Genomic DNA, 13,585 nt, shown 5'->3' with positions numbered 1-13,585 from the left:
ACACTAGATTGCAGCAAATCCCTTAGGCCACTTGTGTGCCTAAAATAGCTCAGGTATTTCCCTTATCTCACTTGTCCTTAGCTTGCTTACTAATGATGCAAAAATAAGATCGAGCACAGTCTCGGCCTTCTGGAATGCTCACGGAGTCTGTGACAGTGCCGTTCCTGAAGGACCGTGGGTTACAGATGTCAAGGAGCTGTGTGGGGCTCCCTGGGCTCCATCTGTCCTCCGCGAAGCTGTTTGCCTGTGGGGTTCTCTGTATAAACGCAGTTGCCAAAGCAAGTACAGCTCGGATGAGTCTGAGGTGGCTTCTCCTGTGAGGCTAGGTTTTGCTCGTTCTTGGAAGGCAGTTTGCTTGGCGTTGGGTTGAAACTGGTTTAAAACGTGATGCTCTTTGTCTTGGGAGTCACACTGAAGATGGCTGCTTTGTGCTTTGCCTTACCTCAAAGGAGGCATTTTTTTATCTTTCCTGACCAAAAAAAAAAAAAAAACTAAGGCGATTTTTCAAGAGGTGTTTGAAATATTTGGGTAACCAACTGAGCTATGTCAATAGCATTACTAACCCCTCCGTAGCAAGGTTTCTAGGAGTAACTTCGGTCTGTTCAATAGGCCTTTTCTTTTTTCTTAAAAGTGATCGCCACCACCACCACCACTCTTCTTACCCAGGCTTGCTGTCCTTGTGTGTCCCTTTGCTCACCTGAGGGTCCAGGCTTTCGCGTCAGAGGTCTAAACTGTTCACCTGCGTAGAAGTTGGTTACAGGTAGAACTGCTTAGGAGGACAAGATAGCTGCGTGACAGAGCAAGCAGATCGTGGAAAGCATAGGTGTGTGTCCCCAAAGTGAAGACAGCCACTGAAATGCCAGCTGACCGTGCTACCGCCAGAGCTGTGAGAGTCAGTCAGCCCAGGTGGTTTGTTTTTTCTACAACTGAATTAGGTTAAGAGCACGGAACCTTTTGCTTTGCCCTTGACACAGTTTGCCTAGCTCTGAACTCTGAGCCATTTAACTTTAAAGTCTGGGCCAATGAATGATAGTAGAGTGTTTGCGTTAGGGTGGCTTTTTTTTTTTTTCCATACTTAGAGCCAGCAATGTTCAGTTGTGAATAGAAGTGTTGACTGTGAGGCTTTTTAGCTTGAAAATAGACTGAGCAGGTTAGGAGGGTGTGCTGGCAGCCGGGCGTTCACCTGAAGCTGAGGTGGGTGGGGCTGGAGTTTAGATTTGCCTGAGGCGCCTGGGTCTCTCCTCCACCTGTTTTCTCTGCCACGGAGGAGACTGGAGTCCATCCAGAGTTCTTTCTGGTTCCCAGCGATGCCTTGTGAATCAGCCTGGCCTGGGCATTAACAGGCGCTGTCTCTCTGTTCCCAGCGGGCAGTCGCCGGAGACGCCTCCGAGTCGGCGCTCTTAAAGTGCATTGAGGTCTGCTGTGGCTCCGTGATGGAGATGCGGGAGAAATATGCCAAGATAGTGGAGATTCCCTTCAACTCCACCAACAAGTACCAGGTGTGTAGATCTGGGCCGCCACACGGGGCAGGCTGGGGGAGGTGAGCTAGAGGAAGAGGTGCTCTCCACTCAGGCTCTACAAGGTCTCCCTTTAAATTTGAAAGTCTCCTTTTACTTGAATATCATAGGAGAAATGAAGCCTCTCTCTGGGTGCTGTTGGGGACCTTGGAGTTGGGGACTTAAAAGGGGAGGGAGAATCTGGGTACACAAGCAGTAGCCAACATCTTGGTTCTCCAAGAGTTCTGGAGGTTTGCCTCTGTGAGCATGCTTACAGAAGATGCCTGTTCACACGTGAACTTAGACACAGTGCAATGCTCGCTTCTTTTTCTCGTCTGTAGCATGCATCCTGTATCATGAGATATTTAACGGGTTCAGAAAGGAGACCTTAGCTTGTTATACTAGCCTGTAAATATTATACTGGCTTTTCTTGGCTGGTTAGGAGAGCCTGGACTGCCACATGCACCCACCTAATGATTCTTCCTAAATAACCTTCACAGTTGTCCATTCACAAGAACCCAAACACGTCCGAGCCTAAACACCTACTGGTGATGAAGGGTGCCCCAGAAAGGATCCTGGACCGCTGCAGCTCCATCCTCCTCCACGGCAAGGAGCAGCCACTGGACGATGAGCTGAAAGACGCCTTCCAGAATGCCTACCTGGAACTCGGAGGCCTTGGAGAGCGTGTGCTAGGTATGCAAGACAGCCACGGCAGTCACCTATCTCTGTGTCCTCTGGACATTCTTCTAGTTCTTTCTGGGGCTATCTGGCTGCTGCTGCTGCTGCCTTTTTTTTTTTTTTTCTTTTTTGGCTTATATTGTTTAAATCAATGTGTGGTGGAGGCATAGTGGTTATATTGGGAGATGGAGTCTTGCTGATTTGCTACTGACCTGTACTTAGACCCATGGCCTCGTGATGGTCAGTTCTGGATGTGGGGTGGGAGTAGGGGCTTTATAAATCTGACCTCTTTGTTATGGCCATGGTCTGTAAGCTTAGTTAAAATCTGTTAATTTTTGGTGTGCCTGGGATGACTGTGCATGGCCCATGGGACTTGACCACTCCACTCATAAGACCAGCAGCAAACTAAAAGCCAGGATCCTTCCTGGCTATTGTAGCTGACAGCTCTTGAGGCTTAGAAATCCATTTTGCCCACTCTTCAATGTATTTGGGCAAGTGGCACTCACAGTATTTTATGTGTTGATAGCTACAAATCCATTATTGATTCTTTCTGGTAGGATAATTGAGAACCGATCGCTTGGTCGATTTCTCTGGGTCACACACCCTTTCTGAAAAGCTAACCCATAGAGGCAATGTTTCTCTCCCTTGTCTGCCCAAATGAAAGATTAATTACCATCCTCTCTGAAGTCATTTTACCTTTTGGCTCTCGCCAACCCCAAGAAAGAAGGATGCAGTCTTCTTGAGCCTGCATAGCACTTCTTATTCCACACTGAGCATCACACGGTCCTGAAGGCAGAGGCAGGAGTGATACAAGCAGACGGTGCAGTTCCAGCAGGATGTCTGCTCTGCGTTCATCTTCAGAGCAGCTCCTATGAATGCCCATGTTGGCACTCAGCAACACGTGACTAGATAGGAAGAGATGCCCTCAGTTTACCAGATAATCATAGGCGCTGGGCGGCCTGATGGGCTGCTACTAAAACTAGTCTTGTCAGTCCAGTGTTTCTCCATGTGGAATATTCCTGTTCCTTGATAGTTCTTCCTTGTGGATTCTGTCCTTCAGCCATTTTTGTTTTGTTTCACTGACTCTGTATTATTCATAAACTAGACTCTTCCACATGAAACATCCTGCTCAAGGCAGTCAGGGTGGATAATGGGCTCAGTGGTCCCTCACTGTCTACAGCACTGGAACCCTCGTGGGTGCCCTTTGCAGGGATGATGGTCTGCAGTGGTCCCTCACTGCCTACACCACTGGAACCCTCATGGGTGCCCTGCCGTCTTTTGCAGGTTTCTGCCACCTCCTTCTGCCTGATGAACAGTTCCCGGAAGGCTTCCAGTTTGACACTGATGAAGTCAATTTCCCTGTGGATAACCTCTGCTTTGTGGGTCTTATCTCCATGATCGACCCTCCTCGAGCTGCTGTCCCCGATGCTGTGGGCAAGTGCCGCAGCGCTGGAATTAAGGTAGGGCCTAAGTGTTTCATGGTTCTGTCACAGTTCCCTACCAGTGACTGTTTCCCCAGATCGAGGCAGCTACTTTCTCTTTTGCCGTCCCTGTCAGTTTCTCATCTCCAAAGCTTTGGGTGCAGCCCTGAAGAATCAGACACTATTAAAGTTCTGGATAAAGAACAGATGTGAAGTTGGGGGTGGGGGTGGAAAGCACCTTACTTTTGGTAAAAGGAAACAAATGATGTAAAAGAAAAGTCAAAAAAAAAAAAGGAGGTTTAAATTTGGAAATGCAGTGGATGGTGCATCCCTAGTGTTCTCAACCGACTTTTCGGTGACTTGTTCTCTGTCTTTTCTGGGCTCAATATTGTATTGTGTTTACTGTGTTGTTTCCACTGTTTCACGCTTACAAAAATACTTCATTGAGAAGCTTGATAGAAATGATTCTCCCTAGGGCTGGAGAGATGGCTCAGAGGTTAAGAGCGTTGCCTGCTCTACCAAACGTCCTGAGTTTAATTCCCAGCAACCACATGGTGGCTCACAACCATCTGTAATGGGGTCTGGTGCCATCTTCTGGCCTGCAGGCATACACACAGACAGAATATTGTATACATAATAAATATTTTTTAAAAAAAGAAAGAAAGAAATGATTCTCCCAGTACTTTGTTTCTTTTAAAGGCTATTTTTCTAAATGTTAAAACAAGTAGGAACATGGGCAGGGGACATGACTTAGTGGTAAAGAGGTCTTACTGCTCTTGCATGGGAGCTGAACGTGGTTCCCAGCACCCCACATCATGCAGCTCAGAGCCAGCTGTGCCTCAGGCTCCAGGGGATCTGATGCCTCTGGCTTCCCAGGACTCCTGCACTGTGCTCTCCCTCACCTCCTGACACAGACTCATGTAAACACAATTAAATTCTCTAACTGTTCTCCTTCAGAATTGTGTGAGTATGGAGTACTAACCAGCAGTATACACACCTTTATCTATACACACCTTTGCCTATACACACTTTTACCTAGACACACCTTTGCCTTAGTAAATTGGATTTTTATGTTTCTGTAAAAAGATGTGATTTATGCAATATGATGTGATCAGGTGTCATAGAATCTTGGTTTGGGGCTGTGGTTTCTTTTCTTAAATACATGTTTATAATTTCTGGTGAGTTGATGCATATTGTCCAATTTCCTGTTTCAGGTCATCATGGTCACAGGAGACCATCCAATCACAGCCAAAGCCATTGCCAAGGGTGTGGGTATCATCTCGGAAGGCAATGAAACTGTGGAAGACATTGCTGCCCGCCTCAACATTCCCGTGAACCAGGTGAACCCCAGGTACAGCAGGATCTGAAATACAGTTTCTTCTCGGCTCTGGACTGCTTGGTTTCTTGGCATGCACCTGTGCTATCAGAATGTGACCTTGTTGTTCAGAGGGAGACAGCCACACTAACCCACGTGGAACTTGCTCTTCGGGGTGCTTGTTACAGTGATGTCATGAAGAACTTGGAAGTGGAGGCTCAGAAGTGTTTGGGGTGCCTAGAACTGGAGAAGTCAGATAATAAATAGTCTGAACTAGCTTCTGGTCCAAAGCTGTTAGCCACTGGACTATTAGTGTCCAGTCGGTTTCTGGGTCCACTTGGAGAAAATTAAATGAGAAAGGACAATTGATCAGATAACTTAGACAGTAAGGATGAGAAATAGCATTAAAGTGAAACGGGTAATAGAAGGCCAGTGAGGTGGCTCAGGGTGAAGGTATTTGCCATTCTATCCTCATACTGAGTTTGATACCCGTAGCACGTATGCAGGTAGAAGGACAAACAATTGCAAGATGTTGCTCTCTGATCTTCACATGTGTGGCTTGGCATGCATTCCTGTGTAGACACATCATGCACATGTATGTATGTGTACACACACAATTAAAAAGCAGATAGCTGAGCCACATTAGTTTTGTCTTCATTCTGTTACCGGTCTATGGCTTTCTCTCCCTAATTTGGGTTAGGAGAGGTTTTTCTCAGCTCTGCTGTTTCTAAAAGCGTGTCGGTGTTATTTCAGTCTGTCTGATAGAGATGGGGAGGGGGGAGTGGGAAGCAGGCCCGCCACAGGTGGCTGTGAGTCTTGAGTGGGCGAGCTATGTGCCAGTCTGCAAATCCTGAATGAAACCAGCTCTTAAGGGACAGGGAAGTCCTTTGGGGCTTGGTTCTGTTTCTGAGGTGCTGTGTGAATGGATGGTGACCTTGGTTACTTTCCCGGTCCCAATTCTAGAGATGCCAAGGCCTGTGTGGTACACGGAAGTGACTTGAAGGACATGACCTCTGAGGAGCTGGATGACATTTTGCGGTACCACACAGAGATCGTGTTTGCCAGGACCTCTCCTCAGCAGAAGCTCATCATCGTGGAGGGCTGCCAGAGACAGGTCAGTGAGCTGCAAGAGTCGGGGCCCGGGTCCCCAGGTCCAGCAGCAGGTCAGTGAGCTGCAAGGGTCAGGGCCCAGGCCCCCAGGTCCAGCAGCAGGTCAGTGAGCTGCAAGGGTCAGGGCCCAGGCCCCCAGGTCCAGCAGCAGGTCAGTGAGCTGCAAGGGTCAGGGCCCGGGTCCCCAGGTCCAGAGGCAGGTCAGTGAGCTGCAAGGGTCGGGGCCCGGGTCCCCAGGTCCAGCAGCAGGTCAGTGAGCTGCAAGGGTCGGGGCCCGGGTCCCCAGGTCCAGAGGCAGGTCAGTGAGCTGCAAGGGTCAGGGCCCAGGTCCCCAGGTCCAGCAGCAGGTCAGTGAGCTGCAAGGGTCGGGGCCCGGGTCCGGGTCCCCAGGTCCAGTGACAGCAGAGCAAAGTGGAGAGAGAGAACAGGCTCTTTGTGTCTGTGTGGCAGAGAGTTCCAGGCATAGGAAGAGTGACTCAGCCGTGATGTGGTGATAGAAGCCTGGGGCCTGTCCATAGTGTAGCCCGGAGCTAAGCCTCAGTGGAGTCTCCAGGAGCAGCAGGATGGGGTCCTAGTGTCTTCAGTGGAAGTGGAGGTTTCCAGGAAACCCTTCCCTAACTTATAACCATTATTGTACCTGCAAGAATGGGACTTACCCAGGGCCACTTACCAGGGTCACTCCACCAAGTAGTCCAGGTTAAATAGGGAGAATATGCTTGTCGTTGTGGGTGGGACCTGTGTGAGCCCTGGGACAGGATAGTTCCCAAACTCCGTGCAGCCTCCGTGAGCTAGGAAGGGAGCTATAATCTGCTGACTGCCTCTCCCTTCCTTTCATCCCTGCAAAGAAATGGGGCTTTATTAACCCTCTCCTCCTTCTCTGGGCAGGGTGCCATCGTGGCCGTCACGGGGGATGGTGTCAATGACTCTCCGGCTTTGAAAAAAGCAGATATTGGGGTTGCCATGGGGATCGTGGGCTCAGATGTGTCCAAGCAAGCTGCTGACATGATTCTCCTGGATGACAACTTCGCCTCCATCGTGACTGGAGTGGAGGAAGGTGAGAGCACTTCTGGGGGGCCTCCCCAACAGGCAGGCAGGGCGCCTTGACTCTTGCTTTCAGTTTCTTGTCAGCCCGTCTCCTCAGCCGTACAATAAAAATGTCTTCCTTTCTAGGTCGTCTGATCTTTGATAACTTGAAGAAATCCATCGCTTACACCCTCACCAGTAACATTCCAGAAATCACCCCCTTCCTGATATTTATTATTGCAAACATTCCACTGCCCCTGGGGACTGTGACCATCCTCTGCATTGACTTGGGCACTGACATGGTACGTGAGTGTCATGGCCACACATGTGGTGGTAACATGTCCGCATGTGCTGCTGCCAGCTTCCATTGTTCCCGGGACCTGTAGGGCTGTGGCATCATTGGCTCAGTGCCGGTTGTCATCAGGACAGTTGTCCACATTGACTTAGCAGAAAAGAAGTCTCACTTTTGTATCCATTTACTCAAAAAAAACACTGGATTCCCTAATAGTGTGTTCCATGTGCTTACAAACAGCAGCAAAAAAAACCATTTGGAAAAAAAAAAAAGAGGCCAAGGGACTAGATAGATTGCTCAGTGGTCAAGAGCGCCTGCCAGGCCTCCCGCTCAACATGCACTCACAAATCTTTTTTTTTTTCCTTTTTCTTTAAGAGGGAGCAAGAATTTTAATACCTACTCACCTCTCCTTCTTACCTCCCCCAGGTTCCCGCCATCTCCCTGGCCTATGAACAGGCCGAGAGCGACATCATGAAGAGACAGCCCAGAAATCCCAAAACCGACAAACTTGTGAATGAGCGTCTGATCAGCATGGCCTATGGGCAGATTGGTGAGCCTTGCCCCTCTGTGGAACAGTCACTGGGGGGGGGGGGGGGGGGGGGGGGGGGGGGTTTTTGGGGGGGGGGGGGGGGGGGGGGGGGGGGGGGGGGGGGGCGGGGCTGAGGGGATATTTTCTGTCTGGGATGAGCTGTGACAGGGTTCAGACTGGAGAGCCACAGATGAGGAGGTAGTGCAGCCATAGAGTCAGGCCCTGGGTTCGATTCTGAGTGTGCAGTGAAGGGAGATGGGGACCAGACTGGAGTCTCTCTGCCGTGGGAGAACTGGTGGTTTTGGGGAAAACTCTACTCTTTACTGGGAGCAGCCTTCCTCGCGGAGCCCTGTGGTATCAGGTGCCTGGCTCTGCACTCCTCAACTCAGGCAGCTCTCCGTGGTGGTAGGAGAAGGGATCAAGCTCCTCTGTCTCATTGGGATGGGGGATTTGACACCAAAAGTTTGCTCAGTGGGTCCTCTCCAAATGATGGTTCTCCCTACCCTCATCTCTCATTGGTTTCTGCTCCAGCAGCGTGGCCAGCCATCCGATCTGGGGGACAGAAAATACAAACACCCTCACTTTTAATGCCTTTCTCCTTCAAAAGAGCATAAAGAAGCCACCATAAGTGACTTGATCTTGTTATCAGTTAGGCCTGTGAACACCTGGGAGGGGTAACATGGATTAGCATCTTACAGAAATTATGACCAACTTCCATGAGATAACTACTGGTCACAGAGCAGCGGAGAGTGTCTCACATCTTTGAGGGAGATGTAGTTTTGAGAGAAAGATGGCTCTGCTCTGGAGAACTTGGGGTGTCTTGTCTTGATTGGGCGACAGGAGGAAAGGAGTGGTCAGAAGATGTCTCAGGGGCTAGCAAAGTGGCAATGTGTGGAAGTCTTGAAATAGGAGAGAAACCATGAATTTTTTTTTTTGATTAGAAAGCAAGAAAGCTGATTTCTTGTAAGGTTTGTGCCCTGACGAAAGCAACAGGCGGCGAGAGAAGGAAGACCTCTGTTTGCCAACTCTCAGAGAGTAGAGGGGCCTTGAGCCCAATGTGCCCAACATGCTCCCTCCCAGCCCTCGGCCCACAAGAGACAGTGGCTGGCATGTCTTCTTGTGCTGTGCCCTAATCAATCAGTGATCCAGAAAACCCACCCCCACTTCTGCCCTCAATGCCCTGGGGCTGCTGGGGTGATGGGCTGAAGAGGGGGGCCGTGGGTGAGGGCTAGCACTCAGGTGGTTTTTCTAACACAGGTATGATCCAGGCCCTGGGAGGCTTCTTCACTTACTTTGTGATTCTGGCCGAGAACGGTTTCCTCCCCTTTCACCTGCTGGGCATCCGAGAGACCTGGGATGACCGCTGGATCAACGATGTGGAAGACAGCTATGGGCAGCAGTGGGTAAGTACTGTTTACTGGGATGGAAGCCAGTGCTCCTCCAGCCCTGAGGACTGGCAGCGCTGCCACCAACTGTGTGGGGGAAGAGCCAGGTCTAAGGCACCTGCTTCCCCTTCCAGACCTACGAGCAGAGGAAGATAGTGGAGTTCACCTGCCATACGGCCTTCTTCGTCAGTATTGTGGTGGTGCAGTGGGCTGACTTGGTCATCTGCAAGACCAGAAGGAACTCTGTCTTCCAGCAGGGGATGAAGTAAGTTGTGAAGGGCACAGAAAAAAGGACCTGGTAATTTATTTATAAATGCATCTTCACAATAAGCCAAACATCTGACACCCATGCCCAAGTTCCTGGACTCTCCATCAGACGTGTCCAGCCTGAATCAAACTCAAGATACCTGTGAATAGAGCCCAACCAAAAGTTCAAGTTTACTTAAAGAGTTTTTAGGTTTTTTTTTTTTTCTCAATCCTCCCCCCACCTGCAGTTCTCAGTCTCTTTGTAGATGACAAGATGTTGCAATGTCAGAATGCTGGACACACCCAGAGTAGAATGCTCAGCCCTCCCCATCCGACCCATCAGATCTTGCTGAAAGCTGACAATTTAGGTGCTGATCTGCCCCCCCCCACACACACACACATAGCATTAAAGGAGAAATCTGTATTTATTTGCAACGTGTAAACTTTGGTCTCCCTTGAATTTTAGGAACAAGATCTTAATATTTGGCCTCTTTGAAGAGACGGCCCTTGCTGCTTTCCTGTCCTACTGCCCTGGGATGGGCGCTGCCCTTAGGATGTATCCCCTCAAGTAAGTTGGGCCTCTTGCATTCCAAAAGGTGCAGTCATAGTTTATGTGGCTTTTCCCCTCGTGCCGTGTATGAGCGCCTATTCTCGCTTGGGCTTCTGACTGGTGTGTGTAAGAGTTCCTCTGTACTGGAAGGCAGGAAAGCCAGATCCACCAGTAAACCAGACAGCAGATAGAGACCTGCCAGGGCCGAGGATTTGGCCCAAGGTGATACTGCACAAGCTCTGGTTTCTTGAAACTGCTCAACAGCAAACTGTTGAGCCTTCAGGTCCTCTGCTGTCACTGTCCAGCTGTCCTTAGAGCTGTTCTGGACTTTGAAGGCTCAGGCTCAGGTCCTGTTTGCTTGCCCAAGTCTTGTGTCACCCCTTCACCTTCCTGGAGGCTTCCAAAGGAGTTTGGAGAGGATCCGGGGTTCCTTTGCCCTCCCACTCAGTCAGTCGTGGGTGGAACTGAGCAGTTAGAAAGTCGATCCAAGTCATTCTGTGTTCAGAAGCAGACCGGCCTTCAATGTAGAGAATGACTTTGTGCTTTTCTTAGGCCTCAGTTCTTAACGAGCAGGGTTCACCAAGAAGTCTGACAGCCGGTGGAAACTTCCACATGTGTTTGCCGCTGTCCAGTGATGGTTGAGGTTGAGCAGCTACAACTTGATTAATCATGTTGAGCTGCAGAACATGGCGCTCTTCCAACACAAGAGCCTTTGAGAGCATCAGTCTCTTGCGTTCCACCCACTCCTGCCATTGCTCACACTCATCTGGACCATCTCTCACACTGGCCTCGTGCCAACACTTCCCTCCACTGATCTCATCTTTGAATCAGTACCCTTTGGTCACATCAGATGTATGCAGGCATAGTCTATGGTGCAAGGTGAGACTGGCATCCAGGGTGTGTCTCATGGCCTGTCCAAGTCCATGGTAGCCGCTTCACTATTACCCTCTCTGCTTATGTCTTTGGTAAGGATGCTCCCACCCAACCCAACACACCCAATAGTCTTTGGGGCTGAAGTCCTTGGAGTTATCTCCATGTGCTCTTGCCCTCCTGATCCTGGCCTCTCATATCTCTTTGTTGGCTTGCTGTTTTTATATCAGGTTCCATAGTAGCCTGCAGAACATCAGATGTAAGAAATGCCCAGGTTGGATTACATTGGCCTGAGCCTTGCTGAATGGGGGGAGGGAAGAAGAGGTCACAGGTTTCTGAACAGCTAGCTGGGAAGTGCCAGTGAGGAGTAGAGCCTCAGGACTTTGCCACTTTCCAGGCACTTGGGACCTTTTGTGACCTCACTTGCTTCTGACAACTTCTACTCGATTTGGTTGGTGCTCCTGCTCCTCTTAAGGCATATAGGAAGGCAAGACGGCAAAGCTGGCAGGGCAGGGCTTCCTCTTTTGTTTACCCAGGAGCCCGTAGTCAAGGAAGCCTGGTGCCTGCTGGGAGCCCGTCTCGACCGGGTGGCAACCTTTCCAGGCCTCTTGAAGACCTTTCTTGTCTGTTGGGGCTCTACTTCTTAGTCCCCAGGTCTGGGAACTCAAAACGCAGCTAGTACTCCCAGATTCCAGGGCTGGAGAGCAAGGTTAGGGTCTGAATAAACTGGCTTTGACCCACACTGGTGGTTCTTTGTCTGCGAATGCCAGGGCAGGAGACAAATGCACTTGAGAGCTTAAGGACTTTGGGAAAGGAAGAAAGAAAATGTTTGGTCACTCCCAGATTGTCAGCAGAAAGTACAGTCGGCTCCACCCGGTTCTTGGGGAAGCTGTTGGGCTTCCTTCATGAAGCGCAGCCTGTAAATGACCCCATAGCTCAGGGTGGCGAGTCAGCTGATGGTTCCCTCATCATTTGGAGACGTGCGCTCTCTCTGTCTTCCTGTGAACTGGTTCGTGTGTCTAACTTGATGCCTGATTTTACTTGCAGACCTACGTGGTGGTTCTGTGCCTTCCCCTACTCCCTCCTCATCTTCGTGTATGACGAAGTGCGGAAGCTCATCATCAGACGGCGCCCTGGCGGTAAGTGAGGCCTCCTCTGCGGCAGTTCACAGCCGTGCCTTCCACATTGAGAACCAAATTAAGGCCCTTACAGATTATAGTTTTTAAGACTTTAAAAAGTAAGAACCAAACATAATGTAAAGAAATCTTGGCATAAACCTAATAATAACACAGTTTTCCTAGAGAGAGCTAATTTGCTACAACTGAGATCTCAGACGCGCACGTGTGCGCACGCGCGCACACACACACACGCGTGCACACACTTTGCACACTCACACACACACAATCCCTAAGGATTTAAGGGGTCCCTGTCCTGGTTTTTCCCGAAAGCAGACTCACTGTACGTGTCTCTCTCTCCCTCTCTCTTAGGCTGGGTGGAGAAGGAGACCTACTACTAGCCCACTGCCCTGCACGCCATGGAGCACCATGCCGCACACTGCACCCACCCCCACCCCCCCTTTGTGTACTTCAAGTCTTGGAGCTCGGAACTCTACCCTGGTAGGAAAGCACCAAAGCATGTGGGGAGCCAGACGTCCTGGAATGAAGCATGTAGCTGTAACGGGGGGCGGGGGGAGGGCTGCCTGAAAACACCCTGTACAGGAACGACAGTGGGGAAGGTTTATATGTGCCTTTTTTGTTTTTGTAAAAAAGGAAAACCTGGAAAGACTGAAAGATTACGTTTTATATCTGGATTTTTACAAATAAAGATGGCTATTATAATGGAACTTGGCCTTGTGTCCTTGTCGTTCCTTGGGTCCAGTGGTTGTGCTGATGAGCAGTGTGTGTGTTTCCACGTGTGGATCCCCAGGCCAGCAGCTCGTTCTCCCGGGGCTTGTTAGGAAAGGCAGCCCAGCCCTGACGAGGCTGACAGTATGGTTAATAAGCTCCCCAGGTGACTGACACCCACATCTGAGAGCCTGGGGCCGAGAGGAAACTGCCCCTTCTTTGGATGCACGAGCTTCCCTGTCCAATTCTCCTAGGCACTGTCTGGTTATTGTAGCTACAGCGCCACCTGTTCTTGGTTCTTGGCTGCTTAGCAGGGACACTTCACTGAGTGATTTCCTGTCCTCAGTTAGCTGAGGCCTACGCAGCTCTCAGTCCCTCAGGCCTTCTGCTTGCCCTGTACATCCAGCAGAGCTCCGAGAACCTCAGGCCCAGTTTATCTAAGAGGGAAAGCCCACACGGCTGTCTGGCCTATGTGCTCTGGTGCTGAGTCTGTGGAGTCCTCCCTAAGCCAGCAGCAGCAGTTCAGGAAGTGACTCCATGCCACGAGGCCTTGAGGGAAAGATGACCGGTTCCGGGTGTTTCAGGGTCATGTGGAACAGCATCCCTGCTTTCAAGGGCCTTGACTCCTAAGCAGGGTTGTTAATGGCACTCTGGCTGTCACCGCCACTTCCCAGGAAATATGACAAGCTGGCTCACCTCTAGTTCCAAATGGTGGCCATCATCTGCCAGATGATGTGTGCTTTTCTGAGAGGCCTTAATCCGTCAGACATGTTTCTGGACTGCTCTGACTTGTGTATGGGGAAGCAAATGCCTCATTTTCCCCACT

General features: G+C 50.2%; 1 protein-coding gene across 1 annotated transcript in view; it reads left to right on the top strand.

Annotated features, from left to right (window-relative positions):
• The window catches only part of Atp1a1 (ATPase Na+/K+ transporting subunit alpha 1), a 28,938-nt gene extending 16,180 nt beyond the window's left edge, over nt 1–12,758 (top strand). Inside the window, exons 11-23 of the mRNA XM_050157500.1 lie at nt 1,365–1,499; nt 1,997–2,189; nt 3,459–3,634; nt 4,810–4,946; nt 5,874–6,024; nt 6,906–7,074; nt 7,191–7,345; nt 7,762–7,885; nt 9,122–9,267; nt 9,384–9,514; nt 9,962–10,063; nt 11,963–12,054; nt 12,403–12,758. Of these exons, the coding sequence (XP_050013457.1) occupies nt 1,365–1,499; nt 1,997–2,189; nt 3,459–3,634; nt 4,810–4,946; nt 5,874–6,024; nt 6,906–7,074; nt 7,191–7,345; nt 7,762–7,885; nt 9,122–9,267; nt 9,384–9,514; nt 9,962–10,063; nt 11,963–12,054; nt 12,403–12,431 (1,740 nt within the window). The 3' untranslated portion in view covers nt 12,432–12,758. The remainder of the gene's footprint in view (nt 1–1,364; nt 1,500–1,996; nt 2,190–3,458; nt 3,635–4,809; nt 4,947–5,873; nt 6,025–6,905; nt 7,075–7,190; nt 7,346–7,761; nt 7,886–9,121; nt 9,268–9,383; nt 9,515–9,961; nt 10,064–11,962; nt 12,055–12,402) is intronic.
• Nucleotides 12,759–13,585: the final 827 nt, after the last annotated feature.

The sequence above is a fragment of the Alexandromys fortis genome, unplaced genomic scaffold (genome assembly GCF_014885135.2).
Source record: "Alexandromys fortis isolate MF-2015 unplaced genomic scaffold, M_Fortis_MF-2015_v1.1 scaffold_78, whole genome shotgun sequence".
Classification (NCBI taxonomy): Eukaryota; Metazoa; Chordata; class Mammalia; order Rodentia; family Cricetidae; genus Alexandromys; species Alexandromys fortis.
The sequence above is the reverse complement of the archived record's forward strand: the minus strand, read 5'-3'. Positions and strand labels throughout refer to the sequence as shown.